Raw genomic sequence first — 21,853 nt, 5'->3', positions numbered from 1 at the left:
CACAACACCCTGTGCTGTCATCTCTAGATGAAGGAACAGACATGACCACATGCTTGAAGGACAAAGGGATGTATGGCCTGTGCAGGCCTCCAGAATCACAGAATTTATGTAGGGTGGAAAAGACCTCCAAGATCATCAACCTTTGATCACCATGTCAAACAGACCAGAGCTCTGAATGCCACATCCAGTCGTTCCTTGAACACCTCCATGGGCAGGGACTCCACCACCTCCCTGGACAGCCTGTTCCAATGCCTGACCACCTTATCCGTGAAGAATTTTCCCCTAATATACAATCTAAACCTCCCCTGGCACAACTTAAGGCCATTTCCTCTCATCCTGTCCCTTGTTCCCTGGGAGCAGAGCCTGATCCCCCAGCTGGCTTCACCCTCCTGTCAGGGAGTTGCAGAGAGCGAGAAGGTCCCCCCTCAGCCTCTTTTTCTCCAGGCTGAGCCCCCCCAGATGCTCTCGATGTTCCAGACCCTTCCCCAGCTCTGGACTCTCTCCAGCCCCTCCATGTCCTTCTCGCAGTGAGGCGCCCAGACCCGCACCCAGCACTCGAGGTGCCCCTCACCAGGGCGGGCTCCGGTTCCAGGCTCCCGCTGTCGCATCCCGCGCTGCCCCTCAGCCCCTGCCTGACCGTCACCCCTTCACTCACAGCCCGGACGTGACCCTCAGAGCCCGGCCACGCTCCGTCAGTTCCCGGCCATGTCCCCTCACAGCCCGGCCTTGTCCCTCAGTTCTCGGTCGTGTCCCCTCACACGCCGGCCATGTCCCCTCAGCCCAGCCATGTCCCCTCACAGCCCGGCCATGTCCCTCAGCTGGGCCATGTCCCCTCACAGCCCGGCCATGTCCCCTCAGCGCATCCATGCCCCCTTACAGCCCGGCCATGTCCCTCAGTTCTCGGCCATGTCCCCTCACAGCCCGGCCATGTCCCCTCACAGCCAGGCCATGTCACTCAGCTGGACCATGTCCCCTCACAGCCCGGCCATGTCCCCTCACAGCCCGGCCATGTCCCCTCAGTGCATCCATGTCCCCTCAGCGCATCCATGCCCCCTTACAGCCCGGCCCTGTCCCTCAGCTTCCCGCCCGCTCCGACCGCCCTGCGCTCCGCCTACCCCAGCGCCATGTCCGGCTCCGCCCGGCCGCTCCTCCGCGCTCCGTGCCCGCCCATCGCCGCCGTCGGGCCGCCCCTTCCCGCGATAGCGCCGTCCCGGTGTCATGGCGGCGGCGGAGGAGCCCGAGGTGGACATCGAGGGGGACCCGGGGGCCCCGCCGGGGTGAGTGAGGGTCCCGCGGGGCTCCGGGAGCGCGGCCCGTCCCCCTGCGCCGGGCGGGGGTCGCGGGGGGCGGCCGCTCCTGAGGGGGCGGCCCTGGCCGGGCGCTTCCCGCCGCTCCGGGGAGAGACCTTGGAGTGTCATGGAGTGCCTGTGGAGAGGGGGCAGCGCCGGTGTGGAGCATCGTCAGGCAGGGCAGAGGGAACGGGGCTGTGGGAGCGCTGGTGTGAGGAGAACACGGAACTGCTGCCAAGGGATCCCCCGGAGCTCGGAACAGCGCCCGGAGGCTGCTGGGAGAATCCTTAAAAATACACATGGGGAAGGTGCTGGGTTGTGTAACTGTGTTCGAGAACTGGCGGAGGCAGAGAGGGTCAGAGAGCTGAACGCCGGGAGGGAGGTGCAAAAAACAGAGTCATAGAATCATAGAATGTGAAGGGGTTGGAATGAACCTTAAAGATCATCCAGTTCTACTCCTGCCGTGGGCAGGGACACTTCCCACTAGACCAGGTTGCTCAAGGCTTTATCCAAGCTAGCTTTGAACACTGCCCGGGATGGGGCATCTGAACCTTTTCTGGGCAACCTGTGCCAGTGTCTCACCAACCTCACAGGAAAATATTTCTTCACGATATTTAACGTAAATTTCCCCTCTTTCAGTCTGTACCCATTACTCCCTGTCCTGTCACTACAGTTCCTGATGGAGAATCCCTCTCCACCTTCCCTGTAGGCCCCTTCAGGTACTCTGAGGCTGCTGTGAGGTGTCCACACAACCTTCTTTTCTCCAGGTCGAACAGCCCCAAGTTTCCCAGCCTGTCTCCATAGGGGAGGTGCTCCAGTCTTCTCACCAACTTCACGGCCTCCTCTGGATTTGCTCCAACAGTTCCACGTCCTCCTTATGTTGGGGACCCCAGAGCTGGATGCAACACTCTGGGTGGGATCACAAGAGCAGAGCAGAGGAGCAGAATCACCTTCAACCTGCTGGTCGTGGTCCTTTGGATGCAACCCAGGGTTGAGTTGGCTTTCTGGGCTTCAGCAAATTCATGGATAAGGGATGGTGAAGTGGGCAGAGACTGTAACACCTCAAATGGAGCACCTGCAGGTGCTGGAAGAGAGCAAGAGGTTTGTAGCGGAGACTTGCTGTCCTAGAGCAGCACCTGCCACTGCTGCACACAGGCTGCTGGGCAAAGGGGGTGTTGATCCCACCCTGTCCTTGATGTGCTCCAAAAGAAGCAGGAGTTGTGTAGGCTTCTGACTGTACATGGAGATTTATTCTTTATCCTATAAAGAGATGTTTGAGGTGCTGGCACAAAGCATTTCAGAATAGTAAATGAGTTTAAATTAGTAGCACTGCAGGGGATATAGGGCTAATTAGTCATTAGAACTGTCTGAATGCTCTGGAAGTAAATATTTTTTTAAACAAGTAATTACTTGTGTTACTAAGCAGATTTTATGCTGCATGAAAATGAAAGGAAGTTGATCAATGATGTTAATCAGTGACAGATCACTAATAAGTAGTTATTTACAGAAAAGATCGAACATAAACTGAATTAATTCTGTAAGAGTACTAGATTAGATAGTGGGAAGAAATTCTTCCCTGTGAGGGTGATGAGGCCCTGGCACAGGTTGCCCAGAGAAGCTGTGGCTGCCCCATCCCTGGAAATATCCAAGGCCAGGTTGGATGGGGCTTGGAACAACCTGGTCTGGTGGAAGGTGTCCCTGCCAATGAGGTAATCATTAAGGTCCCTTCCAACCCAAACCATTCCATGATAAAATCAGCCCTGTACAATTAACCCTTGTGTAAATATGAGCTTTCCTTGGCAGGAAAACAAGTTTGTCTTTACAAGAAGGTGTTTTTACCATATTGGGGGAAACGTGTAGAAATGTTAAGTGGAGATAATAGAACTCAATGACACTTTTAATATTAAACTACAATTGTCTTGCACACTGGAATCTCTTTCAGAGATCATGAAAACCCAGCATCAAGCCTGCTGCAGGATCACTATCTCGATTCATCTTGGAGAACTGGCAACAGTCTTGTAAGTATTTTTTAAATGAGTGGTGCTTTTAGCAAGGTTATCACAGCTGCTGTGTGTTCTTCCCTCCATGTACATGCTCTTTAGGTTTTTAACCAGGGCTTTTTCCTTACTTTTAGAAAGTGTTATATATTTATTCTGGGGAATTCAGATATTAAAACACAGTTGTGTTGTTTGCAGCCCTGGACATTGGACAGCAGCATTAGTGAAGAAAACAGGGCTGTCATTGAGAAGATGTTGCTGGAAGAAGAGTATCCTTTTGCTGATTTGGTTTCATGTTTTCCTGTAGGAAAACAGAAAACTTCCTATTTCCAAAGGAACTGCACTAATCTTTTCCTGTTAAGACGACTGAAGCCCTGCCACCTTGTAGGTGGATTGAAGAAATACTGCTGCAGAAACTGCAGTGTTTGTTTCTACAACTGGGTAATTCTGAACCAGTATAATTTATATGATTTTTAGAATTCTCACATGTACAAATATCTCTGATGCTTTAAAAAGTTACTTAGCAACTACTTCAGGTATTATTTATCTAATAAATCACTTTCTGAAAAAATATGGCTCAACCAAAAGGAAGTGGAGAAAAGGTCTGTAAAAAGGTAAGATGTGCTTGGGAAAAATTAGATGAGAAGAAATGAAAAGTTCTCCTAAAGTAGGGTTATTTGCTGAGATATGCAACAGCATCACAATCGCTAATTTTTATTTTCACTCTGTTTTTTATTTGCAGCCCTCATAAGAAAACTGGAAAAGTCATGTACGTACATTTTAATGATTGAGTTGCATTTTTAAACGTGGTGTCTGGTTTAAGTTAAGTTACTAGAAACTATTTTAAAAAAAAAAAAGAAGTTACAGTTCCTTAGTTCCTTTTGTTTGGCTGTGCAAAATTATGTAAGATACCTTTCAACAGGAAGAAATACTGTGTATAATAATAGCCCTATGGTAAAATAGGGGGGTGGGGGTTTCTTTTGTTGCACAGTGGTCCTTATGAAAAAAAAAATTGTTAATTCTAGTTGGCTTTTTTAACTGAACTTTTCTGTTTGCTGCTTTTATTTATTTCTGTACCGTTAGTCACTGATGAATATTGAGTTGCCTTGAACCTTCCTTTGTGGTGGGGAAGCTGATTCTCCTTATTTTATTTATCATGTTTATGAACTCATGTTTAAAACAATACTTTGAGTTTTACCAAAGTAGTTCCCCTGTCAGAAAGTACCTTGAGTTACTGGGATTGGAGGATTAAATGTTTTTGGGAAAGCACCAACTTTTGCTTCCTGCTTTCCCAGGGTCCGGTCACCTGCAAAACCACCTGGCTGCTCCCTGAAGTGGACATTGGAGGAAAAAGAGCTGTTTGAACAAGGACTGGTGAGTTTGTTTATAGATGTAATATTTTTAATTGAATTCATTAGTTTCTTCTAAATAAGAGAGTAGTTAATATGAATAAGCACGATATGGTTCTTCTAAGGCTTCTCCTTTTTTTTCTTCTAATGTGTTAAAAGTAATTGCCATCTACCAAGAGTGTGATGATAACCCAAAATGGTTTTCTTTACCAGATTTTGTTCATGTGAGGCTGATTACAATTTGAGAGCACAAAATACCTCAAATACTCAGCGTTATGAGTTGCACAGTCACAATACTGTTCTTAACTATGGGAAGTGTAGTGTGTTTTTAAGGCAAATAAAGTGAAATCCTTTAACTACTGTTGTAAGGTCTTCAGAGATTATATGTAATATAATGTAATAGGGTTTGCTTGCCAAGCACAGACTCATTTCAGTAGGATTCCTTGGGATAGCAGGCAGCATAATTTACAGAGTGCCTGAAGAGGGTGAAGAAGATGCTCTAGTTAAGAAGAATAACAATAGCTCTTACTGTTGGATGCCATTTTCTTTCTGGTAGAACATGAATAGTGAGGTTCTTTACTATGGGTTTGCTGTACTGTTTGTGCATTTAAGTGAAGAACTGAGGTTTTAAACTCTCTTGGCACGTGAAGTGCAATGTCTGGAATGTCAGAGTTTGGGTGACTTCAGTGTGCTTTGTTGTGTCAGGTGAAATTTGGCCGCCGGTGGACAAAAATCGCCAAGTTGATCGGGAGTCGAACTGTCCTACAAGTCAAGAGCTACGCTCGGCAGTACTTTAGGAACAAGGTAAATGGAGGATCTCTGGAGCTGGCAAAAAGGCTGTTTGCCAAAGGTGTTGCATGTATAGCTTGCTTTTAATCTGTCCTTTCAGGGCACTTGCTGGCAAAGCACATACCCTGTTTATTCCCATATTCAGAAAAGTGGAATATGCTTATTTGCAGATTTAAAATAATTCAGACCTGATTTCAAATTCATAGAATAACCTGTATTTTTATTGCTGGTATAACTAAACAAAAAATGTAGTATAATTGTGGCCTCTTACACTGTTTGTCATTAGTACGAAAATTATTTTCCACTACACAGCTGCCCTTGCTGTGTGTTGTAGTTTTAGCCTTAACCTCACTTGAGATTTCGGGGACATTTAGGAAGAGATAACTATCCTCTAGGATTTTGTGACTGGAAATGCATGTTAATTTACACTTGGGCTAAAGTATACCTTTAATGCTGTGCCAAAGTCAGTTGCAGTGGATTAAACTGTATTAAAAGGGTAAGATAAGGAAGAAATGCTTCAGAATATCCGCTGTTCAAATGAAATAGTTCTGATTATTTGGGAGGCAGATGGGATTGTTTTGTTTTTCCCTTCTTAAAGTATTTGATATTTTCCTAAGGCAAAAAATGGTGATTCTGAAAAAGAAGAGCAAAGTCAGCGTGGGAGCAGTGTTCCCATGGAAGATGGGATAAGGGCGGAAACTGGAAATTTGAGAGGCCGTGCAGACCCTAATCTGAATGCAGTGAAAATTGAAAAGCTGTCAGATGATGAAGAGGTAGACATAACTGATGACATGGATGAGCTACTCTCTCCTACCTTCCAGCAAGAAACTGGAAAATCTGAATTATCTGTTATTCCAAAAAGTCCAGTTGAAGAAACAAAAGGAATGGAACACGGTTTGTCATCTGCTGGACACAGTTCTGCAATCGCTTCGCCTAGAGAAGATCCTCAGCAGACCAGGCAGGATACAGTGGATGCCTTGGTATTTCCTGCTGTGGCAGCAACGTGTTCCCAGCACCTGAATGGTGATAAATCTTTGAGTTTAGATTTCCAGCAGTACAATAATTATACTGAGAAAGCTGAACAAGGAGGAGCAGTAACATCTCTTGGTGCTGGACAAGCAACTGCTCAGGAGCCCAGTGAGGAGCAAAGAAACCCAGCTGACAATGGATTGCTTTTTCCTTCTCCCTGCCAAGCAGATGAAGATCATCAAGAAGAAGCAGAGGAGCTGAAGCCCCCTGATCAAGAAGTGGAGGTTGACAGGAGCATCATTCTGGAAGAGGAAAAGCAGGCTATTCCCGAGTTCTTTGAAGGGCGCCAGGCCAAAACACCAGAGCGTTACTTGAAAATCAGGAATTATATTTTGGATCAATGGTAAGATGCATTGATTTCTTTTACTGAAATAAGTGATTAAGGTGTCCTGGTTTGTTGTGGTTAAAACACTACTTAGTACTAACAGCTTCTGAAAAGAGTAAAATTATTGTATGGTAGCTTGCCAGTGAACAGCATTCATTATTAATGCTTCTTTTGCATCTTCCCATTTTTTTCCTGGCATTCTGGAAACTAAGCAATGAAAATACTTTGAAGCATTATGAAAATTAGTGTCCTGTATCAGAACAAGCTGCATGCATTTGGGTTATGTTATTTTCTTCCAACTTTTGCCATCCTATATGTAAGAAGGGTTTTAATAAGTGGTTCCTCAAAATAAATAACTGGTGACATTAACTCTGTGATGAGGTCTGCAGCACTGGGGCACTGCCCTTACAGAAGGGCAGCAAGAAGTCTGTGCTGGAACAAATGATGCTGAGCAAAAGAATGCCTCAAAGTAAGTATCAATTTGGAGTAGTGCTTGCACACTTGAATATTTTATATTCCATCTCTAAAGAACTGGTGTAAGGAACCCCAGGGATTTGTGGCAGCAGGCTCAAGATACAGTTTGTCTTGTTGCCATTTTGGTTTGTGTGGTCACTCTGTTGCTTAGCTTGCTTTTAAGTAGAAATAATTACTGAGTTTAACTCAGGCTCCACTCAGTTGTCTTGTGCACTGGCAGCTTGTTGTGGGTGAAAGAAAGACTAAAGTTCCATGTTCAGGGGAGTGTTGAACTGAAAAGGTTCAGTGTCAGTTTAAAAGGAAGCAATAAGTGCATAGAGAGTGAAAACAGGACCTCAATTAAAGTCACACAATTCCTTCCTCCCTCCCATGATTTGTTCTGCTGTCTGACAACGTGCTGGATTTGATTTTAGGGAGAGATGTAAACCCAAGTACCTGAACAAGACCTCGGTGCGTCCGGGCCTGAAGAACTGCGGTGACGTCAACTGCATTGGCCGGATCCACACGTACCTGGAACTCATAGGGGCCATTAACTTCGGCTGTGGTAGGGATATTTCTGTGGGAACCAATAAATAGCCTCTTTTGGGGTAATGCTGAAGGACTGCCTAACGTTAGGGTGCACTGCTCTCCCAGGGGATACACAACTATCCTTGCTAGGAAGGACTTTCTGAGCAGATTGTCTCATAACCTTGGAAAATCTGGAGGAGTTTGTAACCTGCTTACAGGACTATGGATTTTTGGTTTTACACAAAACCTTTTTATTTTTTCTTTATTTTTTTTGCCTTCCCTCATGTTTAACCATACATGAGCTGGTGGACTGATTGTTTTGTTTTGTGCTTTTCTGTGTGTCTAGTGTTGGATTATTTTCTTTTTCCTGATAACCCACTGTATCTGAAATTCTGCCCTCTTTCCTTATAAGACAAGATTCAAGTTATTGTTACTTTTCCCACACTGAATGATAACTGTTTCCTGAATAAGCATCAATGTCTTCATCCTCAGGGCTAGTTTTTAAACGATTCAAATGTTAAAATCAGGTGATATTTAAAGTGTATATACACCTGGAACTTGGTGTTGGTTTAGAGTCTCTGGATGGATTTTGGTCCAAAGCTGAATGACAGTCACCTGAGAGAGGACCAATGTCTTGCAAATACCTTTTGTCTGAAGTAAAGTTATTTAAAATAACAGAATTATAACCAACAAGAGATGTCTCTTTACTCTAGGGGTTTTTTTGTTGCCTTTTTCCACGATGGCATTTGCCGTTCCCGCTCACCCCTGTCCTCCTGTCTGCGTAGCAGTGCTGAGTGTCTCCGTGCTTTGCTGACCTGCAGTGTCTCCCTTGTGTCTCCTGCAGAGCAGGCCGTGTACAACCGGCCCCAGGCAGCCGACAGGACGCGCTCCCGGGAAGGCAAGGACACGGTGGAAGCCTATCAGCTCGCACAGCGCCTGCAGTCCATGGTGCGGCCTGAGGGGGAGCCGGGGGGCAGCACGAACGGGGAAAGGCTGTCCAGCTTTCATAGTGAAGTGTTTTGCAGTGGGTGATTAAGTTGCTTGCATTTTAACTGTTAAATATAGTAGGATATGGCTTACTGAGAGCTTTATGCACACAATTAAGTGCAGTAGTAACTACATGAATTACCAAGGCTTGCCAGAGTAAATTTTCGTGTTCACTTGTAATACAGTGTTTTTAAGTACTTCACAGCAAAATACATCAGTTGATGAGAGGAAACACAAAATCAATCCCACTAAAAATGTAATAAATTGAAATATAAAGAGCTGTAGCATCCACTGGATGTAAACATCCTGGTTTTATAGTTTTGTGTATTGTCTGAGCTAGAATTCAGAGCTGGATAACAGTGCCCTGTTGCTGTCAGGGGTGCTGAGCTTCCTCGGAACACCAACAGGCTTTACTGCCTTAAAATGCAAAAACTCCACAGATGATATTTCATGACAGTCTACAGAACTGTAGGGTGTTGGTAACATCCCTGTGGCAGTACCCTTTTGGACACTGTCCTTGGGGCTGCCCAGCTGAAGTAAATGCAGTTTTTGGGGGGTGAGAGCCCTGACTCTTGGTGATTTCTTGCCACAGCGCACAAGAAGGCGGCGAGTGCGAGACCCCTGGGGAAACTGGTGTGATGCCAAGGATTTGGAAGGACAGACATTTGAGGTGACCCTCCTGTGTTTTTAACTTTCCTTAGTTTTGGCTGATTGCTGGCAGATGGTGTTGCATCAAACAGACAAGGGAACAGTTGTGTCATAGGGACTTAACCTCTCTTGTGGAAGCAGTAATTTGAAAGTAATGCAGCAGCTGCTACATCTTTGTGCTGCTGATAAATAAAGTTGGTGTTTGCACAGGGGTTTTATGCCCCTAAAGCTCTTTGCCTTGTCTTGTAGGAGATTTCATGATCCACTGCTTTTGAGTTAACTGCCTAAAAGCAAATGGTAAGGGATGAGAGAATACCATTTAAATGTTATTTTTTCGGTCGTATATGGTTTCTTTGTGCTCATTATGCAGGTGATAATGAGTTCCTAATATTAATTCTGCTACTAGCAATATCCCCAGAAATTCTGTGGTTTATGAAGTGCTTTAAAAATTCATACAAGTTTAAATATTTTATAGGAGAATTGGAGAGAAAATACTTGTCCATTCCTACAATTTCAGATTATATGAAAAGTGAAGAACATCTATTTTTCTTGTGTAGAAAACCTTCTTAATTTGCAACCTTTAGTAATTACCTGTAACAATTACTTCCATAATACTATTTTTGATTAACTGTGATTAATAATTCACACACTTCTTGCAAAATACATATCTGGATGGAAAAAAAGTTTGAAAACACTCATCCCTAAAGAGGGGTTGTGATAAGTTCTGAGCGTGGTTTGTACTGGCAGATTATCACACTTGGATTTACACCTGATGTGGGCTGTGATTTTACTGAATTTGATTGATTTCATATGAGAATTGTCTCATCAGGCATCTTGTGGGCTTGGTCTCTGATTGTCACTCCTTCCACACTGCCTGGTTCATGGCTATTGCCTCTGCCATCAGTAGTTCTGTAACACACAAATTTTATCAAGAGGACAGTGATATCAAGAATTTATTTTGGGCTGGTTTTGCAATCACTGCTGAAGCAGCACTTCAGACATTAAGACATTCCTTTTTTTGTTAAACCCTCTTAGCATCTCTCAGCTGAAGAATTAGCAAGAAGGAGAGAGGAAGAAAAACTGAAACCTGCAATATCTTCCAAAGGTTCGAGACAACCCAAAAGGTATTACTGGATGTGCATCGTGTTCAAACACAGATCTGCCAGAGATTGAACAAATGTCTTGTGTCAGGCTGGAAAGGTGCAAAGCATTAGCATGTGTCACAGTTTGAAACAGCCTGGATGCATTTCACATGTTTCCTGTTGCAATTCACGAGTGTGGGGAGTGATGTTTCTCTATTTGGTGGAAGTCATCCTAGTGTGGGATGAGAAAATCCAGTGAAGAACACAAGGTTATTCTTCCTCAGCCAAGGTGACAGTGGGAAAGTTGAAAAGTTTCCTGACTGTCCTACATCTTTAGAGAAATTTTCTTTCATTTTATAGTTCCTTTGATCCCTTTCAGCTGATACCCTGCTGTCTGTTCACGGAGGAAAAGCAGGTATGTACCTCTGAGGGAATTACCAAGAAGGCTTCATTACTTGGGTTACTTTTCTTATACTCATTATTGTCTTTATCATTTCAGGAACCTTTTAAGGTGAAAGTGTCTTCTGAAGCACTTCTAGTAATGGATTTGGTGAGGATTCAGTTTTGTCTTTCAAAAAGCTATGATGTCTGTGTTGTGGGGATTTTTTTAAATGAAGTCTTCTTCTCAGGAAGACTGAGAAATACAGTAATGTTTTTGTTCACCTAGAGGTGAGAACCTAGTATTAAATAAAGCCCCTAAAGATGAATACTTTTTATATTGTGCTTACTGTACAACTATTTACCTTCTAGAAAAATGAATAAGAGTTTTACTGCTTTACTGCTTACTACTCTCTGTAGCACTTCAAATTTAATTTGCATAAAGCTACTTTCTGACAGTCTGTCCTTCTGAGATCTATGGCTTCATTTTCTACCAGTCTGGCAATGGATTTTGTGTTTACAAAGCAAAATGTGGGGATTTTTTTAGGAACAACAGGTTGTACCAAAATTGTGCAGTTGTTCAGAAGTGCCCAGGCTGCATCTATGGACGTGTTACACCCTTGCACTTCATCCCTGGTGTGTTTATAATAAGCAAATTTAATCTTTTCTGTTTGCTTTAAAAGGAAACAATGGGGTTTTGAGAGGTTTTAGATGTTTTGAGTTTTCCTTCTAAATGTCGTTGAGAAGCTACTGACTTGAGTGCAGGGCAAAACAAAGAGAAATTACACAACTTGGACTTCCATACTTGTTTAATCTCATTTCTTTCATACCTGTTTGATCTTCCAGCACTCTCATGTGTCTCTGGCAGAAGTGATAGGGCTTCTGGGTGGAAGGTACTCTGAAGCTGATAAAATTGTGGAAGTAAGTGTTTGTCTTTTTACATTTTCTCTAAAATATTAAAACTGATATGATAATAGATATAATTTGAATAAATGTAACTGTTATTTCTGAAGGGCAACTAATTAAATATATGAAATCTAAGTTAAGTACCGCAGTCTTGAAATGTTAGAGTTATGTTCAATTGTGAAGAAATTATGAGGAAGATCTGGTAAATTATTCTTAAAATTCTGTTTCTGAAGTCTTATGTAACTGATGGAGGTTTGTTGCATTTATCCATCTGGAGGTTTCTTTACCAGGTGTGTGCAGCAGAGCCCTGCAACAGCCTCAGCACAGGCCTGCAGTGCGAGATGGATCCGGTGTCCCAGACACAGGCCTCGGAAACACTGGCTGCCAGAGGATTCCAGGTCATTGGATGGTACCATTCCCACCCAGCCTTCGATCCCAACCCCTCCATACGAGACATTGACACTCAAGCCAAATACCAGGTACAGCAAAAACATACAAAGAGCAAAAAACACCCCCAGGCCCAAAGCCTCCGTGGTATTTACAGTGGTAGTACATATTATTGCTCTAATCTTAACTCAGCCATAAATGACATAAATGCTGGGGTTTAGATTTCAGCATCCTCTTCTGAAAAAGGTTGGATTTTTATATATGGATTTTTTTGTGTTTTTTTTTTGTTTTTTAGAGCTATTTCTCCAGGGGAGGTGCCATGTTCATCGGAATGATCATAAGCCCTTACAACCGAAATAATCCCCTGCCATATTCCCAGATCACCTGTCTGGTCATTAGTGATGAGATCAGTGCTGATGGTTCCTACCGTAAGTACGTCTATTTGATCCTTTTCCTTTTGGATACTGAGGGGAAAAATGTCTGCTTTTGAACTTGAGAAATAGGTATTTATGTATTTGTATTGGTAAGGTGATGGTACTGTACAAATGGTGTAATTTCTATTGGTCACGTGCTGGACAAACCCAGGAATTTCACTGAAAGAGTGATCCTGAAAGTTGTCCCTGCTGTCATGACAAGAATATACAAATATAGATAGATAGAAGATTGTTCTTTTGTGCTAGTATTTTTCACAATCTGTGAAAGAAGTGAAAGGTTTGGGACAAGAGTCACTGTTATTCACATGCAGAATCCTTATGAACAGCTGAGAAACTGTTTCACATGTACAGCATGGGCTTTACTGCATTGCAACATTCTGAACAGATCCTCTGCCCGAGGAAACAGAAGTAAATAGCAAAGAATTGGCTGCTACAGTGGCCAAAAATCCTTAATTTTCGACTATGTGCCATTCTGAAGGTCAAAGGATCAAATTTGCTAGGAAAGCTGAAAGGGTGTGCTGGCAGGAACCCCAACCTAAGGGGTTTCATTAAAAATGTCACTGGCATTTCATGAAAACGGGATCCTTTCCTTTCTTGAACAGTTAATAACACAGCATATAAAATTCATGGTATTTCCAGTGATGATCAGATCTTCTGCTCTTTCCCTGACATTCATTTGAGGAAAATTCCCCTGATAACAGAAGATGGTTCTCATAGCTGCCCGTTCTCTCTCCTCCTCCCTCCCTCTATTTATAAAGTTCTGATTTTTGCATCCCCACTCCAAGGTTTCCAGTTCTCTTGGCACAGCAGTAGCTGAGGCCATGTGAGCCAACAGTTCTCCCTGTTTTTTCCTGTGGAAGTAAGCAGAGGAGACCATCTGCCTGGAGACTCACTGCACAGTCCTGGGGGAAGTGGAGCAGTGGCCACATCTGTGCACTAATTCCTGTTTACCACACTGATTGTCCTGTGATTTTATCCTCATTCCCCACACATCCCGTCCTTGCGGAGGAATTAAATTACTGACAAACTTCATTGCCCTTAGAAGACTTTTTTGTAGTCACTTTTTCTGTCTGAGAAGATTCCATATTTCTGTTTAGCTCCTGAAATCAAGGTTTTACTAAATGGCATCTCCTCGGGCTCTTTGGAAATGACTTCCTGAAATTCACACTCTCTTTCTTTCTCCCTGATTTTTGATAACTGAATTGTTAACCTGCAAATAATTTTCTTACTAAATTCCTCTTCCCCCACCTGCAATAAACCAGAAGATTTTCTTCCTTTCAGAGCCAAATTCCTCTGAAATAGTGAACAATACTCATCAGCAGCCCCTTCAGACATAAAAAACAAACCTTTTTTTGTTCACTTAATAATCACCTAAATCTTAGAGAGATTTGCCGCTACAAAAGTGGTACTAAACACTCAATTCATTTTTCTCTTTCTCTATTTTTTGTAGATTTCTGTGTCCTTTCTTATGGCCTGGGGAATTGGTGAGGGCAGGGAGGAAAACAGATTTGTTCCTACTCCCACCACAATTAAATTTGGAATCCAAAACACGTCATCCTTTTGCTTTAACCTCCTTAATGTTGTCAAGTAACAGAACCACAGGCTTCTGCAGTCAGTGATAAACAGGAACAGTTATGGGGAGGGAAGGGATTGCATCTAAAACTGAAAAGAGAAAGAAAGCAGTGGAGTGCACTAGAAACACTGAATGATGATGTTCCATTGACTGCAGGCCTGCCCTACAAATTCGAAGTGCAGCAGATGTTGGAGGAGCCTCAGTGGGAATTAGTATTTGAAAAAACAAGGTGGATAATTGAGAAGTACAGATTTTGCCACAGGTATGTGTTTACTGCTGTTACAAACAGCCAGTTAGGAATTGTTGTATGTTTGTTATTGTTTCAGTCAAGACCTGTGGCTCCTTTCTCCAGCATTCCTGTTTGTTTTTCTTCCAACAGCAGCGTCCCCATGGATAAAATTTTTCATAGGGATTCTGACCTGACTTGTTTGCAGAAAGTAAGTTTTCTTTTTTAATGTTGAATGTTTTTTTTAAATGCAAATCTGGCCACCTGAAGTTACATTTTTTACAAATCAGAGATGGAAATTAATGGCAATAAATTACTTCTGTGGCACAGCATACACAGTGAAAATAAGGATCCTCCTTTGAGAGAGGTGGGAATGTGTTATGTGCAGGCACCAAGTTTGACCCTCAGTTTGGAGAAGATTTAATGGCAAATCATTTGTACACAATAATTGCCCACGTTGAATTCTTTTGTTTCCTCTCATGACTTTGCTTATAAACAGTGTGAATCTAAAATTGAGTTGGTAAAATGCTCTGGAATTCAGCTGTTGTGTGTAGCTGGTTTTAAAAAATTGGATTTAAATCACCTGTGTTTTCCTGTGTCACTGTTCTTTTTAAAGTTGTATTGCACACTTGAACAATTTTTTTAGTGTTAATTCTAAATAAAAATCCCTTTCTAATAAAAAATGAAAAAAAAGTCAGGAAAAATTTCAATTTTAACAAAATGTTCTTTTGTTTTGACCAGCTTTTGGAGTGCATGAGGAAGACTTTGGGCAAGGTAACAAACTGCCTCATTGCTGAAGAGTTCTTGACTCAGATAGAAAACTTATTCCTTTCCACATACAAGAGTGAGGAGAAGGGCAATGCTGAAGGAAGTGAGAAGGAATGTTCACACCAATTGCCACTGTGATGGCTTTGGCAAACCAAAGTGATGGAATTTGGATGTTATTTTTTGATTTCTCTCCTTCCTCCTCATTATGTCAACTCTTTCAGAACTGTTATCCACCTCAGTAGTGACTGTTACAGAATCCAGTGTCATCTTATCTTGGTGGTTTAAAGATACTTTGGAAGCTCTTTGTGTGTGTGACCCCAGTGCCCAAGGGAGGCTCAGGCTAACGAGGGATGCAGCATTAATTGAGTGACCAACACTGCTGCTCTGGGAGAAGGACACCTGTCAGGAATACTGTGCATCCATCTTCAAGGAGAGTTTGTCCTCTCTCAAGTCTTTCAGTTTGGGAATTTTCTCTCAATGTTGTCTCCAGGTACCCATCTAACTCAGGATGAATTAATGTTTAGAGGGTGTAAGTTTGAATGAATTCACAGAAGAGAAACTTAACTGAAATGAGAACTTTGTAGCTCCAGCTCTCCTGGTATCCAGCCTGAAGTTTTATTCAGTTGTAGCAAAATACATCACCTGATTTCTTTGCTTTATTACTGTTTTTCCCCATTTATCCTGATGGTCAAGTAGCTTTTTGGCACATTCTTTGCCATCTTGTTTCTGTATTGGGGAGGAAAAGCTGGCAAGTTTTCATGACTTCTCAGTAGTGCCTGTGCTTGTTTCCAGTGGAAATGCAACCTTTCTGACCTTCCATTCTATGGGGAGGTTTTACCTTGTTCTCCAGATCCTTGCCGTTTGTCCATTTGGAATTGCCACTGTTTCCTGTGGAAACACGAGCTCTGGGTTGATGGCAAACTGGGGGCAACGAGCAGAAAAGTATTTGTGTTTGTAAAGAAAGAATCCCAGCTTTTATATTCAGAGTCTTCTCAGTTTAATAAGAAAACACTGGTTTATATCAGTTTCTCGGTTATGATTTCTTACAGGTGTATATTGAGATAAATCAGTCACAGATTGATCTTGATTGGAGAAGTTTCCTGATTGCAACTTGGAAATGTTTCGTGAGCTGTATCACTGTGACTCTTTATAGAAAAAATGTGTTTTAAATTTTGCTTTCTAAGGAAACTTGACTTGTCTACAGGTATTTACATAGGTTTATCTTGAGCAAAGTTTCTCAGAGAGGTCTAAAATGTATTTGAAAACCTGAAACAAGACGTCGAGTTTATATCTAGAGGGGAGAGAATGGGCTCAATTTTTATTTTAAGAAAAAATATGTGTGTATATATATCTAGTTCTGCATAACATAAATGGAATTTTAAGATTTTATATGTTTCAGCTTTTGGTTTATATAGAATTTGAAAAGCTTTAAAATCATAGAGCTGCATCCCAAGGAGGGAAGCCCTTCACAGGAAGTTGATGTTACGGTTTTTACCATGAAATGTCAGACTCTTTCTGTCACTGAGGGGAAGGTGCAGAACCTGATCAAAGGAAAATGGGAGCTCTTGATACTCAGTGATTTTCCCACATTCAAGAGCTGTGGACTCAAAAGTACTGGTGGATGTTCTGTGCTCTCTTCTGTGTCCAGATCTGCAGGTACAGAGCTTTGGGTCCCACTACTGTGTGTGATTTACCACTGGTGCACCCATCTGTGTCCAGTGTGTTGGCTCAGTCTGCACTTACTCTAAACTGTCATCTTTGGGACTTCCTCACTCCCAATACTACATGGATTTCTGTATTCCTAGTTAAACTACACTCTGAGTGGGAAGGCATTCCTGACAGCTCAGCTGTGGGTGCTGTGCAGTACATGGTGTTGGGTTCAGTTTTCCATAGGTTCTCTAGGAAGTCCCCCAGGATCAATGTACACAGACAGCTGTAATTTGTGCTGGTTGGTAGCAGGAGAATTCTGAACCCCTGTGTAGCATCAGTATGAAGCAGATCCTGTTCACTGTCCTCATAGGGTCTATTCCCAGCCCTTTAAGGATGGATCAGGATTACCCAAGCAGTGGTAACTGTGCTGGCTGCTTCTCTCTGTATTGATAGCAATGAACTAAAGTAACACAGTTGTATCAATTGGATTTAACTGAGATGTTATATAAGGAAGTTCTGAGTGACACACACTTTTGAAGTGGTTTGTCTCTGGGAAGAGGACATGGTGCAGGACCGAGCCTTTGGCATGCACAGAGACTCCAAATTTTCTGAGTTTGTGAGCAGGGTGGTGTGGAGAAAATACAATGCTGCTACCATTGAGATCCAGTCTTGCACACAGAATTGTATGGGAATTGGAAAGAGCACAGTTGTGATGCTGAGTAATGATTTTGTTGGCAGGAGCTGCGGTAAGAAAATAACTAAACTGCTTTTCAGCATTTAGTTGGTCTGAGTGGTTAATAAGGAGAGTTTGGAAGTTGCAGGCTTCCCAGGAGGTAAAAATGTGTTTTACTAATGTGCCAGTTCTGCTACCAAACACATATCAGGCATGAAAATTCTTTATTATAAAGCTTTTTTTTCCCCATCCAGGCTTTGTTTCAGTGCACTTGTGAGGACTAATCCACTGTTCCTTTCTGTAGGTCCACTGTTACACCCTGCCAAGCTGTTGCTCAGGAGATGAGGAATGGTTGAGTAGTGAGTAGAATGATACAGTTAAAACTGAAATTCGAGTTTAAAATAGGAAGAAACAAATTAAAAACAAACAGGCAACCACAAAAAAACCCAAACAACCCCCCAAGATGTCACTTCTGCAAATATCCTTGAAGGGCATTTGTTGGCTGAATTATGTTTTGCTCTCTCAGTTTCCAGCAGTGCTGCTTCACAGGACACAGATCTTGTGTACAAAGAGGAGGGAACATCTCTATTTTTATGTTTTTAAAATAAGTAATTTTCCAAGAACAATTCAGGTGAGGAAAATGAACAAACCCCAAAACCAAACAGGAAGTTAACACTGTTGCCATTGATGTTAAGTACTGTTTTTCATTTGCTTGCTTCTCTGCTATTCCTGACTGATGACAGAGAAGAGTCTGCTAATAAAGACTGTGTATGCAATGCCCTGAAAGATGTGTCCCTGTTTGTGATGGCTCCTTGCCTCCCGAGCACCAGCTCTGGAATTGCTTTATTCCAAGTCGGTGGCAATAACCAAGTGAGTGAACGACGTCCGGCTCCACCAGAGGGAGCTTTGTCACAGCTCACACAGGAAAGGTTTGGAGCTCAGAGCAAAGCTGTTCTGTCCAGTGCATGTAAACTGCTGGCCAACGAGGACATCCCGGGGCAGGAGCTGTACCTGGGGGTGGAGTTGTCCCCTTCAGTTCTTACACACCCTCTGCTTTAGTCTCCTTCAGAAATGATCCAGTGATGCTCATGGCAGGGATGGAGGCCAGTATTTTCCACACGCGTTTCAGAGAGTCCTGGCTGTAGGATGGATCACTGGGTACACAGTATAAGGGATTTGTTTGCATGGACAACCCCAGTGATCCTGGAGATGCCCACAGATGCCTTTCACCAGCCGTGTTCCTACCCCAGATCTGATCCAAGTGTGTTGGTTCCAGCTCCATGAGCCAGGCTGACTCTGGCTCTGCTGCAGAAACTGGCTCTGCTGTGCAGTGCTGAGCCCTGAGACGGGGTGTGGAGGGAGAAGAGACACCGTGGAGGTGGACAGTGCACCCCAAAAGTGTGGTGTGGCACAGCTGTGCACCCCAACATCTGCACAGGGAGGGGAACGTGCTGTGCACCCCTGAGGAGGTGAGGGATGGGGGGGGACTTTATCCTCACAGAGCTGGCACATGGGAAGGAGCTGGTGGTTTAACATCCCATAATCATGTTTGATGCTGGACAAAGTATTTAATGGCCCAGATTAAAGCATTGGGGTTGTTTAATTGGAAATGTCTTGCTGTTTTACACAGACCTAGTGCCCTATTTTTATGAGATTTAGAAATGTGCTGAGAAATTGTTTCCATGGAAGCAGAGATCACTAAAGAAATAATGCACATTTCCTACAGGATTATTCCCTTTGCAGCCTGCTGTTCTAAATAATTAACTCTTTTACTGCTATTACAGCTTAGCATGGACTAAAAGAAATAATACTTTTTTTAGTGTCATAGAAGCATTACATAGCTATATAAATATATATAGGTATATAGATATTTCTAAAAACTCTTGTCTTTAAGCCTGTTCCTTCCTTATTTACAGAGGGGAAAATTCACCAGTAAAAAAAAAAAGTCAGTGGAAAAGTGCACTTTTATTCTGAATAATATTTCACATTTGACATTTGAATAATGTGAAATAAAGATATGAGGATACAGATGACCATTAAATGGATTTTGACTTAGAAGGAGGGATGTGAAATTAAAAAAAAGAAAAGGCAGATTATTGTAATGTAGGTAAATGAATGACTTAAAAATAGGAAAAGAGTTACTAAACTATTATCATCAATATGACAAACTGACTTAACCTGATAATTTTAATAATTTTAGCTATAGATCTCAGTTATTTCCTAAGAAAGTAACTATGTTATTTTTATGTGAAGGAATATCCAGGTTGTGTCCTTCTCTGGTGGCAGAGGGGATTTTCATTGTATTTACACCTGGAGCTCTGATTTTACACCTATTCTGAGTTATAAATACTCTCTGGCAGGCAGGGTCCTTCCCAGGGTTCAGGCAGACCCAATCCGTGAGTCCAAGGAGCCCAGCAGGCCTGGACTGGAAGCGGAGCAGCCTCAGGTCACCAGTAGGTGGGTAGAAGGAGCTGACTGCAGGTGGGTGTGAGAGCAGTGCACACACTGCTCTGTGGTCCCAAAATAGTGATTTATAAAGAGGCTGACAGGGCCTGACAAATCAGATGAATGGGACTCACTTAATGCAAACTGGAAAATGTGTTTCCACTGCTGCCAAAACACATGGAAATGGTAATTCAGGCTTTGTAGATCATTAAGACACTTGGGAGTTGCTGGAGTGTGTTGTGAAAGGCATTACTCAAAGTTCAGGTTGAAAATTTCTTAGAAACGACAAACAACTTTGTAAGAGTAACACAAGCACGGAAATCAGCATCCCTAGTGCTGCCTTGGGATGAGCATGTGCCAAAGGAAAGGGGGGAAGAGAAGCTTTCCGTGCTGGAAGATGAGGCTGCGCTCCTGTGCTCTCCAAGCAGAGGAGCAGCCATCAACCTCCTGAATTGGCAGCTGCTCCAGGCAGTAAACATCAAACTCCAAAAGCCTTTAGTTTATAAATCTGTGGAAGTAGAAAGTCCATAAGTGGTAAGAGTTTAGACAGTAGAAGGATAGGGGTGCTCTGTGATGAAAGATGCAGGAAAAACCACGACAGAAGTGGAGCAGTAGGATTTCTTCCAACAGAAATGGGAGAAACTCCTTAAACATCCATTTACGTGTAGTTCATGCAAACTCTAAAGAAGGAAAAGGGGAAGCTGCTTGTCTTTAATCCATAACAGAAGACCAAAGTAGGAGCTTGTCTTTTGTCTGTTCCCTGTCTTTGCTCAGCAAGGAGGAGGGAGAGGAGGCAGCTGGAGGCAGGTGCCGCTCCCTGAGAAATAGGATTTGGAGGTTTTTTCCTTTCCACAGGAATTTGTACAGTGACTGTTCTCAATTATGCTAGTTTAGTAAGAATGAATTTTTTGGTATAAGTGAATTTGGGAGTCAGTTACCTAAATATTTTAAATCAGTCCTACTTTAGAGGGTAAGAAAACTATTACAGTTGTCTATTTAATTTAACACAGAATGCTTTCACTCCTGCTGCAGGCCTGGCTCAGCTTGCTTAAATACTTAAATACTCTGTGGGGTTCTTACTGAAATTCAAATAATTGCCTCAGCATATTTGGGTTGTATTGCTGCTTTTCTGTTGGTAGACTTCTTTTAAAATGTGCTTTGCTTTTTGTTGTTGATAGTTTTTTTAAAGTTTCTGGAACTTTTTTAATCAACAAATAATTTCATAAACATTACTAAATAACCAAATAAGGTTGTGATAAGACACTCCACAGCACCAGAGGCTTTTATACAGAGTCATTTGTTAGGAAACATCCCAGGTGTTGTGTTGCTTCCAAGTGCAGAGATCCCAAGTTCCCGAGTTTGTATTCAGGCAGCACAGTGAGCTATTCCCACTTGTGCTCTTTAATAAGGGTCTGACACTCCTAGTCAGCAAAGATCCCTTGATCCCAACGCAAGTGTAAGTTAACCTTGGTGTTCTGCCCACATTCCAACTCTGGTAATAGCTTTCTGTCTACCTAAATTCCCTGGGCAATTTTAATGGGAGGAGATATTTTTCAGTGTTGTACAGCTTCACAGAAACACTACACAATGCTCCAGGACAAACTGAAAAAGAGCTTTATTCCAACAGAGCTGTGGGGGGAATTTAAGAGCAGAGAGTAATTACTGAAGCTGGAACTTGGCCAAGGCACTGCAACCGGACCCCTTTGCTACCTACTCATCTGCTGCATTCCTCATTTGGGAGGTCATATCCATGAGGAAGGACTTTTTAAAGAAAATAATGCTGATTGTTAAATGTTGATACATTGGCAGTTCCATTCTCTGTGCTGGGTATGGATGTCTAAATCCCATCCCTCCAACCTGCTTCTGTGCCCACTCCACCCGGACACTGCAGCTGGGTCTGCTCTTCTCTTCCCTGCATTAGTTTCAGTGTTACAAGT

The 21,853-nt window shown here is 42.8% G+C and overlaps 1 protein-coding gene across 3 annotated transcripts; it reads left to right on the top strand.

Moving 5' to 3' along the window:
• Nucleotides 1-1,147: 1,147 nt before the first annotated feature.
• Nucleotides 1,148-18,257, top strand: MYSM1 (Myb like, SWIRM and MPN domains 1). Of its 3 annotated transcripts, none has more exons than XR_004358649.1 (20): nt 1,148-1,277; nt 3,232-3,307; nt 3,485-3,555; nt 3,823-3,900; nt 4,029-4,055; nt 4,582-4,660; nt 5,341-5,439; nt 6,042-6,796; nt 7,666-7,796; nt 8,604-8,707; nt 9,339-9,416; nt 10,430-10,518; nt 10,837-10,891; nt 10,976-11,026; nt 11,701-11,775; nt 12,038-12,239; nt 12,443-12,575; nt 14,311-14,416; nt 14,534-14,591; nt 15,122-15,247. XR_004358649.1 is itself a non-coding variant. In XM_032697024.1 (20 exons), exons 1-20 carry the CDS (start codon nt 1,219-1,221, stop codon nt 15,284-15,286), a joined length of 2,478 nt encoding a protein of 825 aa, XP_032552915.1. In that variant the 5' UTR covers nt 1,148-1,218; the 3' UTR covers nt 15,287-18,257. The 3 variants fall into 3 exon arrangements, 2 of the variants coding, with proteins under 2 accessions (XP_032552915.1, XP_032552916.1); XM_032697024.1 differs by having other exon boundaries at nt 12,051-12,239; nt 15,122-18,257; XM_032697025.1 differs by lacking the exon at nt 1,148-1,277 and adding an exon at nt 1,440-1,597 and having other exon boundaries at nt 12,051-12,239; nt 15,122-18,257.
• Nucleotides 18,258-21,853: the final 3,596 nt, after the last annotated feature.

The sequence above is a fragment of the Chiroxiphia lanceolata genome, chromosome 9, assembly GCF_009829145.1.
Source record: "Chiroxiphia lanceolata isolate bChiLan1 chromosome 9, bChiLan1.pri, whole genome shotgun sequence".
In the NCBI taxonomy this organism is placed as follows: Eukaryota; Metazoa; Chordata; class Aves; order Passeriformes; family Pipridae; genus Chiroxiphia; species Chiroxiphia lanceolata.
The sequence above is the reverse complement of the archived record's forward strand: the minus strand, read 5'-3'. Positions and strand labels throughout refer to the sequence as shown.

Excerpts from the sequence above, each read along its gene's own strand:
- MYSM1 (XM_032697024.1), top strand. The coding sequence starts at position 1,219 with ATGGCGGCGGCGGAGGAGCCCGAGGTGGACATCGAGGGGGACCCGGGG. Across the intron at positions 3,556-3,822 it reads AAGATGTTGCTGGAAGAAGA|GTATTATTTATCTAATAAAT; the intron begins GTATCCTTTTGC and ends CAACTACTTCAG. Across the intron at positions 10,519-10,836 it reads GGTTCGAGACAACCCAAAAG|TTCCTTTGATCCCTTTCAGC; the intron begins GTATTACTGGAT and ends TTCATTTTATAG.